Source organism: Molothrus ater, chromosome 14 (assembly GCF_012460135.2).
Source record: "Molothrus ater isolate BHLD 08-10-18 breed brown headed cowbird chromosome 14, BPBGC_Mater_1.1, whole genome shotgun sequence".
Lineage (NCBI taxonomy): Eukaryota > Metazoa > Chordata > Aves > Passeriformes > Icteridae > Molothrus > Molothrus ater.
In genome coordinates, this window is record NC_050491.2 from 285,288 (window position 1) to 300,000 (window position 14,713).

General features: G+C 55.6%; 2 protein-coding genes across 4 annotated transcripts in view; both read right to left on the minus strand.

Annotated features, from left to right (window-relative positions):
* Positions 1-1,915: 1,915 nt before the first annotated feature.
* LOC118698687 (uncharacterized) lies at positions 1,916-7,439 on the minus strand. Its single transcript, XM_036402168.2, has 7 exons — positions 7,070-7,439; positions 6,563-6,683; positions 5,620-5,792; positions 4,495-4,673; positions 3,906-4,059; positions 3,495-3,622; positions 1,916-3,165 (listed from the first exon to the last, which is right to left on the minus strand). Exons 1-7 carry the CDS (start codon positions 7,137-7,139, stop codon positions 2,377-2,379), a joined length of 1,614 nt encoding a protein of 537 aa, XP_036258061.1. The 5' UTR covers positions 7,140-7,439; the 3' UTR covers positions 1,916-2,376.
* A 2,215-nt stretch (positions 7,440-9,654) lies between these two features.
* Positions 9,655-14,713, minus strand: part of FAAH2 (fatty acid amide hydrolase 2) — a 7,154-nt gene continuing 2,095 nt past the window's right edge. Inside the window, exons 6-13 of one of the 3 annotated variants that reach the window (XM_054516373.1) lie at positions 14,321-14,456; positions 13,408-13,525; positions 12,949-13,070; positions 12,736-12,742; positions 12,599-12,694; positions 11,971-12,082; positions 11,150-11,344; positions 9,655-10,519 (exon numbers count right to left, since the gene is read on the minus strand). In XM_054516373.1, coding sequence (XP_054372348.1) covers positions 10,344-10,519; positions 11,150-11,344; positions 11,971-12,082; positions 12,599-12,694; positions 12,736-12,742; positions 12,949-13,070; positions 13,408-13,525; positions 14,321-14,456 — 962 coding nt within the window. In that variant the 3' untranslated portion in view covers positions 9,655-10,343. Of the gene's footprint in view, positions 10,520-11,149; positions 11,345-11,970; positions 12,140-12,598; positions 12,695-12,735; positions 12,743-12,948; positions 13,071-13,407; positions 13,526-14,320; positions 14,457-14,713 lie in introns of all 3 variants that reach the window. The other 2 variants (XM_036402297.1, XM_054516372.1) reach the window with 2 other exon arrangements.

Below are 14,713 nucleotides of genomic sequence, written 5' to 3' on the forward strand. Positions count from 1 at the left end.
GCTTACTCCTGACCCATGTCCATCCTCCAGCACAGTCCAGTCCTGGTGAGCACATAACAACCTGCCAGGTAGACCAAAGTGGGATCTAGTTCAGACACTCCACCCAGGCCCCACGCTGCACATAGTGGTGACAGGTCTCTCCTGGGACATGCTGGGACCTCACCCCACAGCGAATGTTGCACTTTTTCTCTGTGATTCTGCAGAAACCCGCATGCTACTTGCACCTCTGAGGCAAAGCAGAAACCCCCTCTTGCATCCACTTGGAAACTTCAGCTGCTGATGGCATCTTGAAATGTCACAACCTTTCTGTCTTTTTCCACTCCCCATGAAAAACTCTTTTATATGAGTGGGAACATTCCAGCTGTCCAGGGCAAGGGCCAGGGCAAGCCCCTGCTGCCAGTGAGTGACTGCCTAAATCATCCATGGGGACCCCAGCACCCTTGTCCAGCCACAGAGCTGGTCCTCTTCAGACTTGCAGAGACCTGGCCAACTGTGATCAGAGCACCGGTCGTGCCCCAGTGCAAGCCCAGCTCCCACAGCACAGCAGCTGTGGGAGCCAGTCTGGTCCAATTGCACTGGTCCAACGTCCTGGCAAACCACCCAGGATGGGGCTGGAGCAACATGATGGACACCGCTGGGCCTGGACAAGCTCCTGCTTGGGATGTGGCTCCTGCCACGAGCCTGTGGCACAAACAGCAGCTCTGACTGATGCTCCTGCTAAGAGATGCCTTGCCTGGGACCATGCAGTGGCCTTCCAGACTAGTGTGGGTTTGGAGGCCCTGTGGGCTATGGGGATGAGGCAATTGATCAAACAGGGCTGCAGGCATGTAGGGCTTCACCCCCATGACCTTGAGGCAGATCAGACACTGTGAGGGACAAAGGAGATGGCAACTGGACACCAACTTCATAGGTAGAAAAAAGCATATGGGTAATATATGTGTTCCTCAAGCAACTCTTGGGACTGTCTCTTTCCTTTTTTTGTTTTTTTTTTCTTTTTTTCTTTCTCTTGTGTGTGTGTGTGTGTGTGTGTGTGTGTGTGTGTGTGTGTGTGTGTTAATTCAGCTCAATTTCTTCAATACATGACATGTCCTCACATTGACTGTCAGAGATGACCTGGGCCAGATGCCAGACACAGCCCAAAGCTGCTGTACCACTCTCCCTACAAGGTCCCAATCCCCTTTAGCAAACCTGTTTTAGCTTGGTCTCCTCTCTCCACGGGGCCACAGGTCCTGCCTGCCAGGAGCTTGCTCCAGTCATGATCTTCCCATAGAGTCATGGCCTCCTTTGGGCATCTGGTATGGGATCCTCCCTAAACTGCACATGGATCTCTGCTCCCCCATGGACCCTTGTGGGCTACAGGGGTCAGCCTGCAGTACGAGGCAGGGATGGAACATGGCTGGGGTGTCAGGAGTGACGGGGTTGGAACATGGCCCTGCACAGCCCCAAAGGCTCCCTAAGACTGGCAGCACTGTACCTCCATCCCCTCCATCAGCTGCCTGGACACTAGACGCCAGTTTCTCACCTGTTCCCAGATCCAGAGTAATTTTGTGAGTCCAAGAGCCTGGATTTGTCACTGCATTTTGACTCCACTGATTCCAGCTTGTGACACAGCACAAGGAGGTTTCCCCTGGCCTCTGTAGCTTCAGGCAAAGCCTCAAAACACATCCCGGGGAGAGAACCGCAGGGAGGGGCTTCTCAGCCATAAATCACCCCAGTGCTAGCAGGAGGAATAATAAATATATCCCTTGGTGCTAAAAAACAGTCTTTTCCCACAGGAGAGCAAGACAGAGATTGTGGGTGCAATTTTCTGCCTGGAAAACCCCAAGTTTACTCCCTTCCTTTCCTGACTGCTGCACAGGGAAGGGTTGTGCTGGGTCTGTAACACAGAAACAATGAATAGAGAAGCCAGTTTTCTAGAATAAATTAGTGATATTTAAAAACAACTCCGGCACAGAATCAACATTTCCAGAATCAACACAGAAGTAAAAACCCCAACATTTTTTTCATTAAAGAGCCTTACAAATATATATGTATATATGAGTGTTACATTAGTATAGATACTGTACCATACATGCACACATACAGACAGATCTCTAGATAAGAGTTTTGGGGGTTCAGCGTTGGTCCATGCTCCTTATGAGGTGTCTCAAGAGCACCAAATCCCCAGAGGAAAGCTCTGGATCCCCCCCCGTCCTTGGTGGATCCTTGGCGGCCGTGCCCGGAACGTGCCTGTGCCTGCCCTTGGAGCCTGCCCCGGTCCCACGCGCAGCCCTGCCCCAGCAGGTTGGGACCGACAGCCAGACAGCCAGACAGCCGTCCCGGGGAGCTGGGGGAGGCGCCCTGGGCTCTGCTGGGCGCTGGAGCCTGCCCTGCTCGCTAAAGCTCGCTGCCCTCTGGGGCCCGGGGCTCGTAGCCGGAGAAGGGAACTGTCCGCAGGACGCTGCGGGGCGAGGGGGGCAGCCGGCAGGGGCTGCACAGACACGGTTCTCCCTGCTCCGGGTAGCCTCGCTGCACGGTGCTATCACCTTGTTCTGGGTCAGTCCCGCCGCCCCGCAGGGTTTGGGGAACACAGAGGCGCTGCCCTCCCTCTGTCTCCACGCTGGGCAGGAGCCTCACGGAGCTGAGCCGGATCCAGTGCCCAGCCGTGCCCAGACTCTCCTGCAGGTGCTCCTGGCTGCAGCTTCTGCTTGGCACGGGCAGAGGCAGGTGGCTGTCTGCTCCCAGAATTGGGCACTGGCATTTAGAATAAAGCTGGAGGTGCAGGGGGAGCCATATTTTAGGTATCTGGCTGTCCCTGTCACCTATGTAGCTGTGTCCAGACAGTCCCATTAGCACCAGCTGCTCTGGCAAATCATCCCCATCACCTGCCTCCTCATCCTTCTCCAGCTGTGAGGGGACCTGAGAACCTAAGGCATGCCCCAGCCGACTGTGGGTGCAGGATGGGTCCCTTCCCTCAGTGCAGTTTGGGCCAAACCCATTGGCACAGTAGCCACTCACATCCTGGACAAGGCCTTGCAGGAGCCGTGGGACCGTGGCTGATGCCTGCACAGCTGTGGATGGCCCGTGGGAGGGGAGCACAGTCTGCAGGAGCAGGGCCAGTGGGTCCTCCTCAAGCTGGAGTGGAGGCACCTGCATGGCCATACTCAGCTCGCTGTTCTGGAGAGTCTGCAAAAACAAAAGCAGTGACATGGTCAGCCTCAGCTGGCTAAAGCCCTGCCAGCTAAGGGGTTGTTACAAACTATGCTGAACACCAAGGGCTCCACTGCCTGAGACCCCATCCTCTGCTGTGACCCATGGCTGGCCAATGCCCTCCACCAGTACCTTCTTCTTGGGGGACAGTGGTTCAGACGGCAGGGGAGACACCTGGGTACTAAAATGGGCTTGGTGATGTGAGAGTTGGAGGAAAGGAGGTGCTGAACCCTTGCAAATGCAGGGAACCCTGGCTTGGCTATGGCTACACACAAGGTGGAAGTTGGAGGAGGATCATCACTCACCAGTGCTTTTGGGAGGCACATCTCCGGAGGATTGGGAAAGACATGCAGCAGCATGAAGCAGATCCCAGCCACACTTAGCGGCAGCAGCAGGAAGAAGGCACTCAGCACAGCAAGGACCCATGGAAAGCCTGCCAGGACATCACAGCAGGCTGAGGGGTTACTCAACCACATCCCTCCCACCCCACTCCCTGTCAGTGCTTCCCATCCATGTCACACTGGGATGTTTCAGGAGGCAAGCCCAAGGCAGATGACAAGAAAGCATCACCATGAGATGTCCCCACTGGGCAGCACTGGGCCATAACCCTGACTACAGTGGCTGGGGGTGAGGTATTCACACCTCCACACAAGTTTGTGCTGTGAGCAGGATCTGAGATGCAACCGTGCCAGCTGAGTTGGTGAGAGTCCTCCCACCTGAAGGGGCTGCTGGAGTCACCAGGCACTGCTCAGCCTCCCGGCTCCGCTCCCTGGCAATGTCTGCAGCCATCGTCCGGACACAGTACTGTGTGCTGGGCTTCAGGTGCCCAAAGGTGCAAGGCACTTCCTCGCTGCTCTGTTTGCAGGGCACCTGAAAGCAGATGGAACAGCCGGCCACAGAAGCTGGAGGTGGGGTTTGGGCATGGCTCCACTGCTCTGTGCAGCCTCAACATCCCACTTGCCCCATGGTCCCTCCTCCCAGGCACCTCCAACACTCAGTTCTTTGCCCCAGGAGTTGTTCAGGTCCTAGAGCATCTCCTGAAACACCTCTGGCATCACTTTTCATCTGAACAGAACCAGTCCAGTTCTTCTTACCCAGGGGAGGGAAGTGGTCTCCTGCCTTGCTGAGGTGGGAGCCCCAGACTGGGGGTGCACAGCACCTCACACCTGCATGTGCAGCCAGGTGTGGGCAGGGCTGCAGCACAGGCACCCCCACACCACTACAACTTGAGATGGTAGTTTTGCTGCACCAGGAAAGCTTGTGCAAGCCCTGCGCCTCTGGGCCCTGCCCAGCTAGCACACATACCTGCTGGACAAGCAGGTCCCCCTCGTACAGGTGCAGCCAGTACCACAGCTTCAGCAGCACTCGGTTGACTGGCTTGTAGGAACCAGTCCTTCTCTGGTAGGGAGTGGGTGGTGTGATGATGTTTATGCTGAGGATTTGGTCCTGGAGCAGCCAAGACAGCTTGGGAGGGCCAACGATTGCTGTAGGGAAGGGGAAAAAATCAAAAATTAAGGCCTTCAAAGGAAGGCAGACATCTTGTTTCTCTAGAAATTCTATTTTTCTGTCTGACATTTCCCTCCCAGAGCACAGAAGTTCCTCAGGTCTTGCCTGATGGCACTTTGTGCCCTGAAACCACCTCTAGGAATGGCAGCCACCACATCTTCATGACAGCTAGCGCTGCTTCTGCCTCCTCTTCACACCGACAGACCTGTGGCACCACCGGCTCCCTCTGCTGAGACCTTCACCCCTGAGCCATCTACCAGGGTCTGGAGACCCCACTGCCAAGGCCAGCAATCACTTCCTAACTGAATGCACCCACTTCCATGCCAGCTGGATGCAAAGGGAATGAACAAGGGAACACAAATAACCAGCACAGAATCCATTTATCTTACACATTCTGTTTATTGCAACAACCCCTCTGATGGAGGTCAGAGGAGGGTCCTGAAAATTTTCTAGCTTCAGGAGACTACTAGGTTTTTTGGACAGAACAGCTGGTCTGACTGAGAAGAGGCACATTCCCACACCAGGCAAACACAATAGTCAGGATGAAAGGATCACCAGAGGGTCTGCCCGTGCTTCATCCCAGACCATGACAGGGGAGGAAGATGAGCCTTTCAAAAGCCAAGCCTGGAGGCATATCCTCTTTCCTGCCCCATCTTGATGCATTCCCCAGAGACCCAAATTCTCCCTGTGCCTTGCTGGCCTGGGGCCTCCTACCAATCACCTCCCTGTGGCTTCTCTGTCCTTTTGCTCTTCACCCAGCTGTCTTCCAGCAGCTCTGCCTTATCCCTTTCCTCTGGTTAGGGCTCTTTTCCCTCCAGTATCCTAATATGCTTTCCCACTGTATCCCATCAGATCTCTCCAAGGTCCCCTCTCCCCATCAGCCCCCCAGGAAGAGCCCAACTGGAGAAGCTCCCCAGTCCTTACTGTCTCTGTACAGCTGCAGCTCGCTGGAAATGGCCCACTCGGACTGCTCACCTCCGGCCACCACTCTCACCCGTGCCCAGTAGATATCATGAATCCTGTCAAAATACAGCTCACACACACAGGAGTTTCTGCTGTTCCCCCCATAGGCACCTGCCTTGGTCCAGTTTGAGGTTCTGCCCAGGGAGAAAGCACAGGGATTGCTTCTTTTCAGCATCCTCCCAGCCCAAAGGGAGGGCTGCCCAGCCACTGCCATCCTGCCCAGGTGGAAAGTGTAGGAAAGCCCAGGCATCAGCTAACAGTGTCCCCGGGATGTGTGAGGAGGGGGGTCACCAGCAAGTTGACTCTCTCCTGGGGACAGATGGCATCTGGCACTGTGCCCTGACCTGTGCTCTCCACAATGAAAAACCACACAGCTGTGGCAGGGAGAACCCACCAAGGAGTTGAGGCTGTTGAGGCTCTGTGCTATGAGGGAAACTGAGTGAGTGGTGACAGCTTGAGCCTCAGAGAAAGGTGACTGTGGGTGGGGGGGGGGGTCTTATCAACACAAGAAGAAGATAGAGTCAGTGGTGTCCAGCAAAAGTACAAGAGGCAGTGGACACAAGTTGAAATACAGGAAATCCTATTTAGCATAATGGGGAAAAAAAAAAAATTCAAAACCCCAGTCCAAAAGCAACCCCTTAGTTTGTTATTGGGATAGTGACCAGGAAAGGAACCAAGCTGTCCAGGGATATTGTCCTGAAGTCGTTCAAAACCCACCAGGACACACTCCTGAGTTGACCTTGCATGTGCAATGGTAGGACTAGCCAATCCCTGCCAACTCCACTGCTCTGTTACTCTGTGGCATTTACTGCCAGATAACAGTCCTCTGGCTGCCAGGGGTCCCCAACAGCCTCTGCCAGGGTGTAAGAGGACCAGACCTCTTCACCCCCTCCTCCCCACCCACCTGTTCCTCCACTCCACCTCATAGGTGGCAGAGCTGGGTGAGCTGGGGTCTGGCTCCCAGCGCAGCAAGACGTGGAAGTTCTGTGCCTCCAGCCTGACGCGCCGTGGCCTCAGTAGCGTCCCTGGGGAGGGAGCAGAGGGGTATGAGGCAGTGTCCTGCAGGGTCCCCTTGTAGCACAGGTTCCTCAGGTTCATCCCAGCATGGGCAAACACTGACTTCAAAGTAGGTGCTCAGCACCTGTATCCTCCCCAATTGGTCACACACTGAGAACACCCTCTCCACACTTCTGCCAAAGCAGAGACACAGATGACAAAACAGGAGAGACAACACCCTGACACAGCTGCTGCTGACCCGGGGGTTTTCTTTCTCATCATTCCTTGACGACCACTTGGGCCTCTCCTCTTCACAGGTACCTTCAATAGGTTTGAGAGGTGTCCCTGTGCCTCCTCTGGCCCTGCAGCCAGCCCCCCCCCCCAGACTGTGGTGACAGCTTCAGCACTGGCTTACCCTGGAGCAGGGAGCAGCTGGTCAGGGACAGCAGCAGGAGCAGGGCAGGGCTCATCCTACCACAGCCCATCCATCTGCCCCAGCACTACGCAGCTGTGCTGGGGGCCATGGAAAGGGATGGGTGTGCTGGAGCTGTTCTGCTACCCACAGACATAATGTGCTGCTGGGACCTGGGATTAAAAACAGAAACTTCAGCCAGTGACACTGCCCCATGGAGCCCACATGCCTATTGTGGCACAGAGGTGTCCACTATGGAGGGCAGGGGACCTTCTGCTGCATTCTGGGGGTGCCACAGGACAGGTACCCTCAGGGCTGTGGTGGTAAGTAGACCCACAGGGACAGTGGGCAGCTGCCACACTGCTATGGCACTATGCACATGCTGCAGCAACCTTCTGTTGCATCCACCTCTGGCACCCCGTGGTGAGATGTCACACTGCCTTTGTCACCAGGATGTGGGTCTGAGAAAGCTCCTCACCTGAGGCTCACACCACTGGGGAGGTGACTCAGCCCAGCTCTGGGCATGACTCACACTGGCACAACCCGTGACACCACTGCCAGGACAGCCCCAGCCATCCCACAGACTCCCCGGTATGGGGAGGGCACCATGTGTGACATCACCCTCAAGGCAAAATGGGGCACAATGAGGGTTGTAAGCAGAGACCTCAGACTGTGAACCACAGCAGAGGCTGGTCCAGCTGGGCACCTGTACCTGACCAGTCCCTTCTTACCTTGGTCTTGCCCCACCATTCAGCCACCAGGAATCTTGCCCTGCTCTTGCTGGTCATGGAGGTAATCTTCCTCTCCTGGAGCAGACATGCAAGGGCTTTGAGGCTACCAACACCAACCTTGTGGTTGTGGGGACACATTCCCCCATGAAGGTGGGGAGCCCAGGGCCACCTCCAGAGGCAGAGGGGTGGGAGCACCCCTGACCAGATGGGACACCAGTGGGGCTGGCTCACCACTGTCACTGCTTCTCCCTCTTCCCATTTCACACCAACTTTTCACTATTACAAGCGCAAGCACCTCAGCACGTGGATACAAAACATTGCCTCCATGTTTTCTCTGTCCTTTGCAGGATTAAGAGCTTGAAACAAGGAGGAACAGTCAACAAGCAGGGACATGCAGCTGCAAACTGTGGGTGAGGGCCAAGCTCTGAAACACCAGAGCTGAAGTACAGGCAGTCGGCCTAGGGATTCCCCCCTTGCTGAGACCAACAAGAACCCTCCTGGCTTTGCAACAGAGCCCATTGAAGGAGGCAGTATTTCTGCCCGGAGGGAGAAAGAGCCTCCAGGGTTGCTCCTGGGGCTTACAGAGGCACAGAGTTGGGGAACTGATGGAGACCCTAGGACTGGCTGCCTGTGCAGGCAGGGACAGGGCTGCTCTCACTGCAGAAGGCAGCACAAGGGAGGCAATGCTTCCCTGAAGCAGCAAGGGTGACTGCAGGCCAGTCCCTGCTAGCCCCCCTCTGAACCCCAGCACATCTGTTCCCCTTCTGCCATGGCCAGAGCAAAAATCCCAGCAACTCTCCCTCCGTTGTGGCATTAACTGAGATTGTGGGGATTAACCCCCTCTGCTCTGCACATCCTCTCCTTTTCTGTATCCCCATCACACTACCCTGAAGCACCAGCACTCCCCCCAACCTTGATCCAGCATTTCCTCTCTACCCCTCTGCAGTATCAGAAACCCACCTTACCAACCACACTGTTAAACACAACACCCTCAGCTCAGCAACCTTACATTTGGCTCCGAGTGTTCACTGGAAGCGTTACCACGGTCTGCTCAGCCGCCAGGCTTCCTCCAGACGGGGGACAGTCCGTGTTGTCTGTGCCACCATGCTGGGAGGCGTGATTTGACTTGGGCGGTTTGTACCTCCTTTGCTGAGCCAGGGTTTGTTTTTTCCTTCCTTGCTTCCTCATTAGAACCATCCCAGCTGGGCACGGGTGCTCAGCAGTGCCCTCTGCACACCAGAGCTGAGGCACAGCCTGTCCCAGCACGCCATCCCAGCAGATGCACTACCCCGGCACAGACCATCAGTGGTGTGGGGACAGAAAGGAGCAAGGGCTCGGGCCAGGGGTGACACATGGCAGGGCAGACACAGGCCAGGACATCCCAGCAAAAACAGTAGCAGGTTTTATCCTTGCCAAGACCAATGCTGCAGGCTGGGCCCCCTCAGTTTGCCCTGGTGACCATGAGGGACCTGCACGTGGCTCTGCACCACCTCAAGAGCTCCAGGCCTCTGGCAGCCCAATGGGACAAAACACAGCTGAACTTGTGCTTCCCAAGAACTGCGCAACCATTGCAGGACTAACAGAGCCATTGACGGCAGCATTGTGGGGCTCATAAGCACCATTCAACTCTGCCCAGGGCCCAGCAGTCACTGTTGGCCTGGGCATTCCAAAACAAGAGCCCTAGAATGGCCAAGTGCCACCTCGGGGGGCAATGCCAGCATCTCCACTGTTGTCCCTGCACCACTTCAATGGCCAGCAGTGTTGGGTAGCCCTGATACATCGCTGGTAGAAATGGGGCTAGGGCCTGACAGGAGCTGGAAGGCAGACAGCCATGAGGAAAAGGACACATAGCCACAGTAGACTGGACAAGCTCTTTAATACCTGGCTGAATACCAGTGCTGAAATGCTCCCAGCTGTGCCTGACAGCTGCACACACTGCAGAGCCCAGCATCCACCACCCCACAAAGCGCTGTTGGTGAGGCAGGCCTATGGCTCCTCCAACCCCCTCAACCCCTCTCCCTTTTTGGTCAAAGGGTGGGCGGAAGCCTGCAGGAGCCTGGAAGGACTGTGGGGGCTAACAAGCCTGGGTGCAGCAGGCACAGTCCTGCCCTGTGGGTAGAGTCAGGCCAAAGAGGACCCCCATGGGCCCAGGCAGCCCCGAGGGGTGCTGCACAGCTGCCCTCAGCAATCTGGAAGCATGTCCTCCGCCCAGCTCTCAGTCAGCGCTTTGAAAGCAGAAAGGTTACAGAGCTGGCCAACTCCATGGTCTGGAAAAGGTGGGTGGGTGCCCACTGCAGACAGGATGCAGGCAGAGCATCCTCAGACTGTGGCACTGGGGCTCCTGAGGGGTTCGGGAAAGGCAGGTCTCTCCCTGACAGAGGGTGCCACAGGGATGAGGACTCAGTGGCAGTGGTCCAGCTGTTCCTGCGCTGGAGACACCACCAGCCACTCCCAGCAGGGTGCAGGGGGATGCAGAGGGAGCAGGCAGTGCCATGATGGGATCAAGCATCAGCACTTGTCACTGCCTCTGTCCCTGTCACCCAAGATTAAACTTCCCCTGGCAAAACCCATCCTCCAAAGGCTTTCTCCAAGTACCGGGCCACCGCCAGCGTCAAGTGGTCATTGTAGGAGGCCGCCACCAGCTGGATGCCCAGTGGCAGCCCCTCGCTGCCCAGCCCCAGCGGGCACTGTGTCACCGGCAGGCCCAGGACATTGAAGATGGCTGCAAGAGAGAAGGTTGGATAGATCAGAGTGAGCACAAAGACTGGGATACATCACTGCCTGGCTCTCCCACCCTGGGCAGGCAGCTCTGCCATACACAGCACCAAGATCCTGGGAGCTGGTGCTTCATGCAGCAGTGCAGAGACATGGTGACAAGGGACATCACTGGCCAGAGATTCCCAGCACCAACATCATGTGTATAAACAGCATCCATGAGGGATGGCATACACTGTGGCATGCCAAATTTGGGACATTCCTGTGCCAGGCACCAGCTCTCCGTCACTCCACAAAGCAAGGCAGCACTGACACCACATGGGAACCACACAAGGGGCCCCAGGCTGTACCCCATGAGATGGCAGGTTTCAGGTTCCTGCTAAACCCCAATATCACACACAAAGTTACACCTGCCCTGCTGTGGACAGGCACCTTTGGCAAAAGGTAAAAGATGCCACACGGTATGAAGCACGACAACCTTCGCTCCAAGACAAGACACCTCTCTTTGTTGCACAGCCCACCGTCAGCAATGCAAACACTTTGGATACAACACCCCAGCTGCCAGCCCACACTGCTGCCACAGGGAGATCATTTTGGTAGCCCTAGCTGCAACCCCACAGGAGCCAGGGCTGCTCACCTGTGTAGGCAAAATTGAAGGGCATGCAGATGGGGGAGTGGTGCTTGGGGGCGATGGTGGGGTGTGAGGGGTAGAGGAGCACCCCATCTGGCCCCAGCAGTGCCTCCATCTCCTCCTGTAAGCTCTTCCCCATGCTCACCAACTTGGCCTTGCCACTGAGGTTGAGGTTCACCAGCTTCTCTGTCAGTCCCAAGGCTGCAGCAAAGGGTAGAAATGGGGACAAGAGCATATGAGAGGACTGTGGTCTATGTGGGGCAGAAACAATGCCTAGCCACATGCAACATCCCCTGCTTTTGGGGTGGCCCCCCCAAGTACCCCTTCCTGCCAGTAGCCACAGCAGATTGCCCCTAGCACAGCTTTGTGGGCACCATTCCCCCAGCTCTCCCAAGGGACAAGCATTCAGCCTGCCCCTTCCTTCCAGCTTTTCCAGCCAGTGGGGCTGAGCAGAGCTGGCAGAACGACCCCAGCACTCATTAGACAGCAGCACAAGAGTGTTAATTAGGGTTCTCTAGTACCTGCTGCTATAAAACAAGATCAGTGCAGACCCTGACTGAGCCCTCTGAGCCTCCAACAGTTCTGGTGTGGCTCACAGCAGAAGTGAACCCTGCCCCCAGCTCCATCATCCTCACTTCTTCCTCCAAGGTACCCACTCCCATCTATCAAAGATCCAGACTCTTGAACTAGCCTTCAAAACTAGGCTGAAGCTGCTCAGGGCAAACCCCGAGTTCCTTCACTGGGCATTGGAAGGGTAATACCTGCATTTAACAACCTGCCCACCCCAGCACTGCCTCTGCACTTCCCAGGGCCCCTGCCAGCATTACCGATAGCTGGAAGAGTGTGAGAAGACATCCCCACGAGCCACTTCATCAGCTCCCACAGCGGCCACACTGGCTTCCCATGGTCCCCCAGCAGGTCTGTGAATCTTTGTGCCTCCTGTAACACACCCACTCCCCCTGTCAGCAACGCCAACATGCAGCAGGGAGGCACAGGCTGGCAATGGACAGTGAAATTTCAGTTATCTTATTATCCCAATGTGAGGTGTTCCCACTTTCACACAGGAGATGCCCATCAGGTGCTCCACAGCTCTGACACTGATCCAGGGCAGCAGCAGGAGCATTTTTCCCTGCCAGAGACAGCAAGGAGATGGGAGAGCCCCCCCAGAGCAGCACCCACAATACAAGGGATAATGTCCCAGAGGCATTTCCTCCTGTGATATGACAATCGGACCTGGAAGAAGGAGGCAGAGGAGCCAGACAAGCCCTCCTTGGTGTGGTGGGGCTGGGCTGTTTCATCACTGCCTCTGTGCCAGGAATGCATAAGTTATGACACTCCCAGAAGTTTATCTTATTACGAAGTACTTTCCTGCATGCACAGATATAGCGCAGCAGCTGCAATGCCAGGGAAAAATTACACAAGCAGGCCTCCTGCTGGAAGCTGCTCGTCCCCTGCCTGTCTTGGCATCCCAAAGGGTGTTAATCCCAGCCTACAAGTCAGAAGACACAGTGTGGGGCAAAGAGCAAGGCAGGATGCCCCCTGCTTGGCTGACTTACCAACCAGCATGGAAAAGGTCAATGTGCCAGAACAACCTCGCCCCTCCTTGGGCCTCAACCCACAGGACAGCAAGGGAGAAGGTGCTGTGCAACTTTAAAAAGAGGTGAAAAGAGAATTGGGGGGACACATGGAGCAGGGAAAGCCCCTGGGTAGGTTTGGGAAGCCTACAGCTCTCCATAGCTGGCCCCGAACAGCTGTTTCTTCCCTGATGCCTCCAAAGTTGTGCCTTTGCCAACTCACTCTGACACACCTGTCCCTCACTGTCCTTGGATGACATCATGGCTGACCAGATCTGGAAAGAATACTTCATCTTGTGGATTGCCACATGCTGAACCCGGACCCCAAGGTCACTTTCAAGGTGCTGCACCACCTGAAGGGAAGAGCAAGGACGGGTTTGTTTCCATAAAGATTTGATGCCTGCCATCAGCCTGTGGAAACTACAGAGAAGAGAGTAAGGGGACCTACTCGCGAGATCTTCCCCTTGTGTCTTCTTTAGCCCCGAAGAAGAAAAAGTTCTTTCTACTTTTTAACCCCTGAAAGCACAGGACTGGGATGCAAGGCTGCCTCCCCAGCCCTTCATTTTGCCAGCTCCTGCAGGAGCCACACACAAAGTAGCTCTTTTCCCTCCCTAGGGCTCCTTTGACTGATCTCCCCAGGTTCTATCTTCAGGCTCACCCCAGTGAGTACCATCCTCTGCTGCTTCCTACCTTCTTTTGGGCCTGCAAGATCTCCTTGTCCACAGGTGATACAAAAATGGACCCGCCATCATGATCCATGCAGTGGAATTTGATTTTCTCCAGCGACACTTTCTCATTCAGTTTCAGCCTGGGAAACAAATGGTGCTTTGTCAAAAATCCATTCCCAGCTCCTCTGCAGCTGCTAGAGGTTCTCACATGCTTGTTATGTGTCCTCAAGAGACCCTGTTCTGTCCCCCAGAGTGGCAAGGTGAGACCCTGAAGACACAGACACCTACTGCCCACAACACATCCAGCTGCTCACCTGCCCCCTCAGTCCCATCAAGTTTCTGTTGGGAAAGTTCCCATTTCTCCAGAAGCACCTTGTGACTACAAACTCTGGCTGCAGCCAAGGCTGGGATTGCACAAGAGCCTGGGAAAAAGCAAAGTGGTAATGGAGAGAGCAACTGTGTGCAGGTTGTTGGCAAAAAGGAGGGTGCTCCATGTGCCCCATCTCCGCTCTGCTCCTCACGGGCACACAGCATGGTTGCACTTGATTGCACGGACCAAAAACTGAAGGAACTGAACTGGCCATGATGTGGGGATGGAAAACTCCTTATTCAACCACAGGAAAAAAGGTGCTGCAATATCCAGGAGGAAGGCCAGCCCTGGGAGGGGTGTATGGGACAGAGCTAGGAAGCAGCTCACTGGTGAAGGGGGACCTATCAGTCTGCCCATGGCTGGCGGTTCCTGGGAGCATGTGGGTGGTGGGAAGGGCAGTCCCAGAAGCTAAGGTCCTGCTGAAGCCAGCAGCAGAGGAAAGAAATCAGAAACCAAGCAAACTGGGTGTGGTGCAGACCTGTCTTGTACAAAGGCCTCATACATTGTGAGGACCAGAGAGCTGCTGACTCCAGCTCAGCAGCTTGGAGCAGTGGGAACAACTCACTTGCTGACCCCAGGACCGGCCATGACTCTCAACACAGGCTCCAGGTCCTCTGCGTAGCGGCACATGGGCCCCGTGCACAGGTAGCTGGTCCGCACACCATGAGCGTTTGGGAACTGGCCGTCGTTGGGCACCACCCCTGAGAGCAGAGAAGTCAGATACTACCCTGAGTATTGCCTCCAGATGGGGACAGCCCTGCTAGGGGGTCTTTGGGTGCAGGGAGACATGGTTCCCCAGGGACTGTACACCTCACAAGTGCTGATGGCAAGGTTCACGAGGTGGGGATGGGAGGAAAAGCACCCAGTCAGGACACTGAAAGACAGAGAAACATCCCAGCAGATCCCAACCTTGTGAAAACATCCCATGCTGAGGATGCAATACTTGGGTAAACCCCAG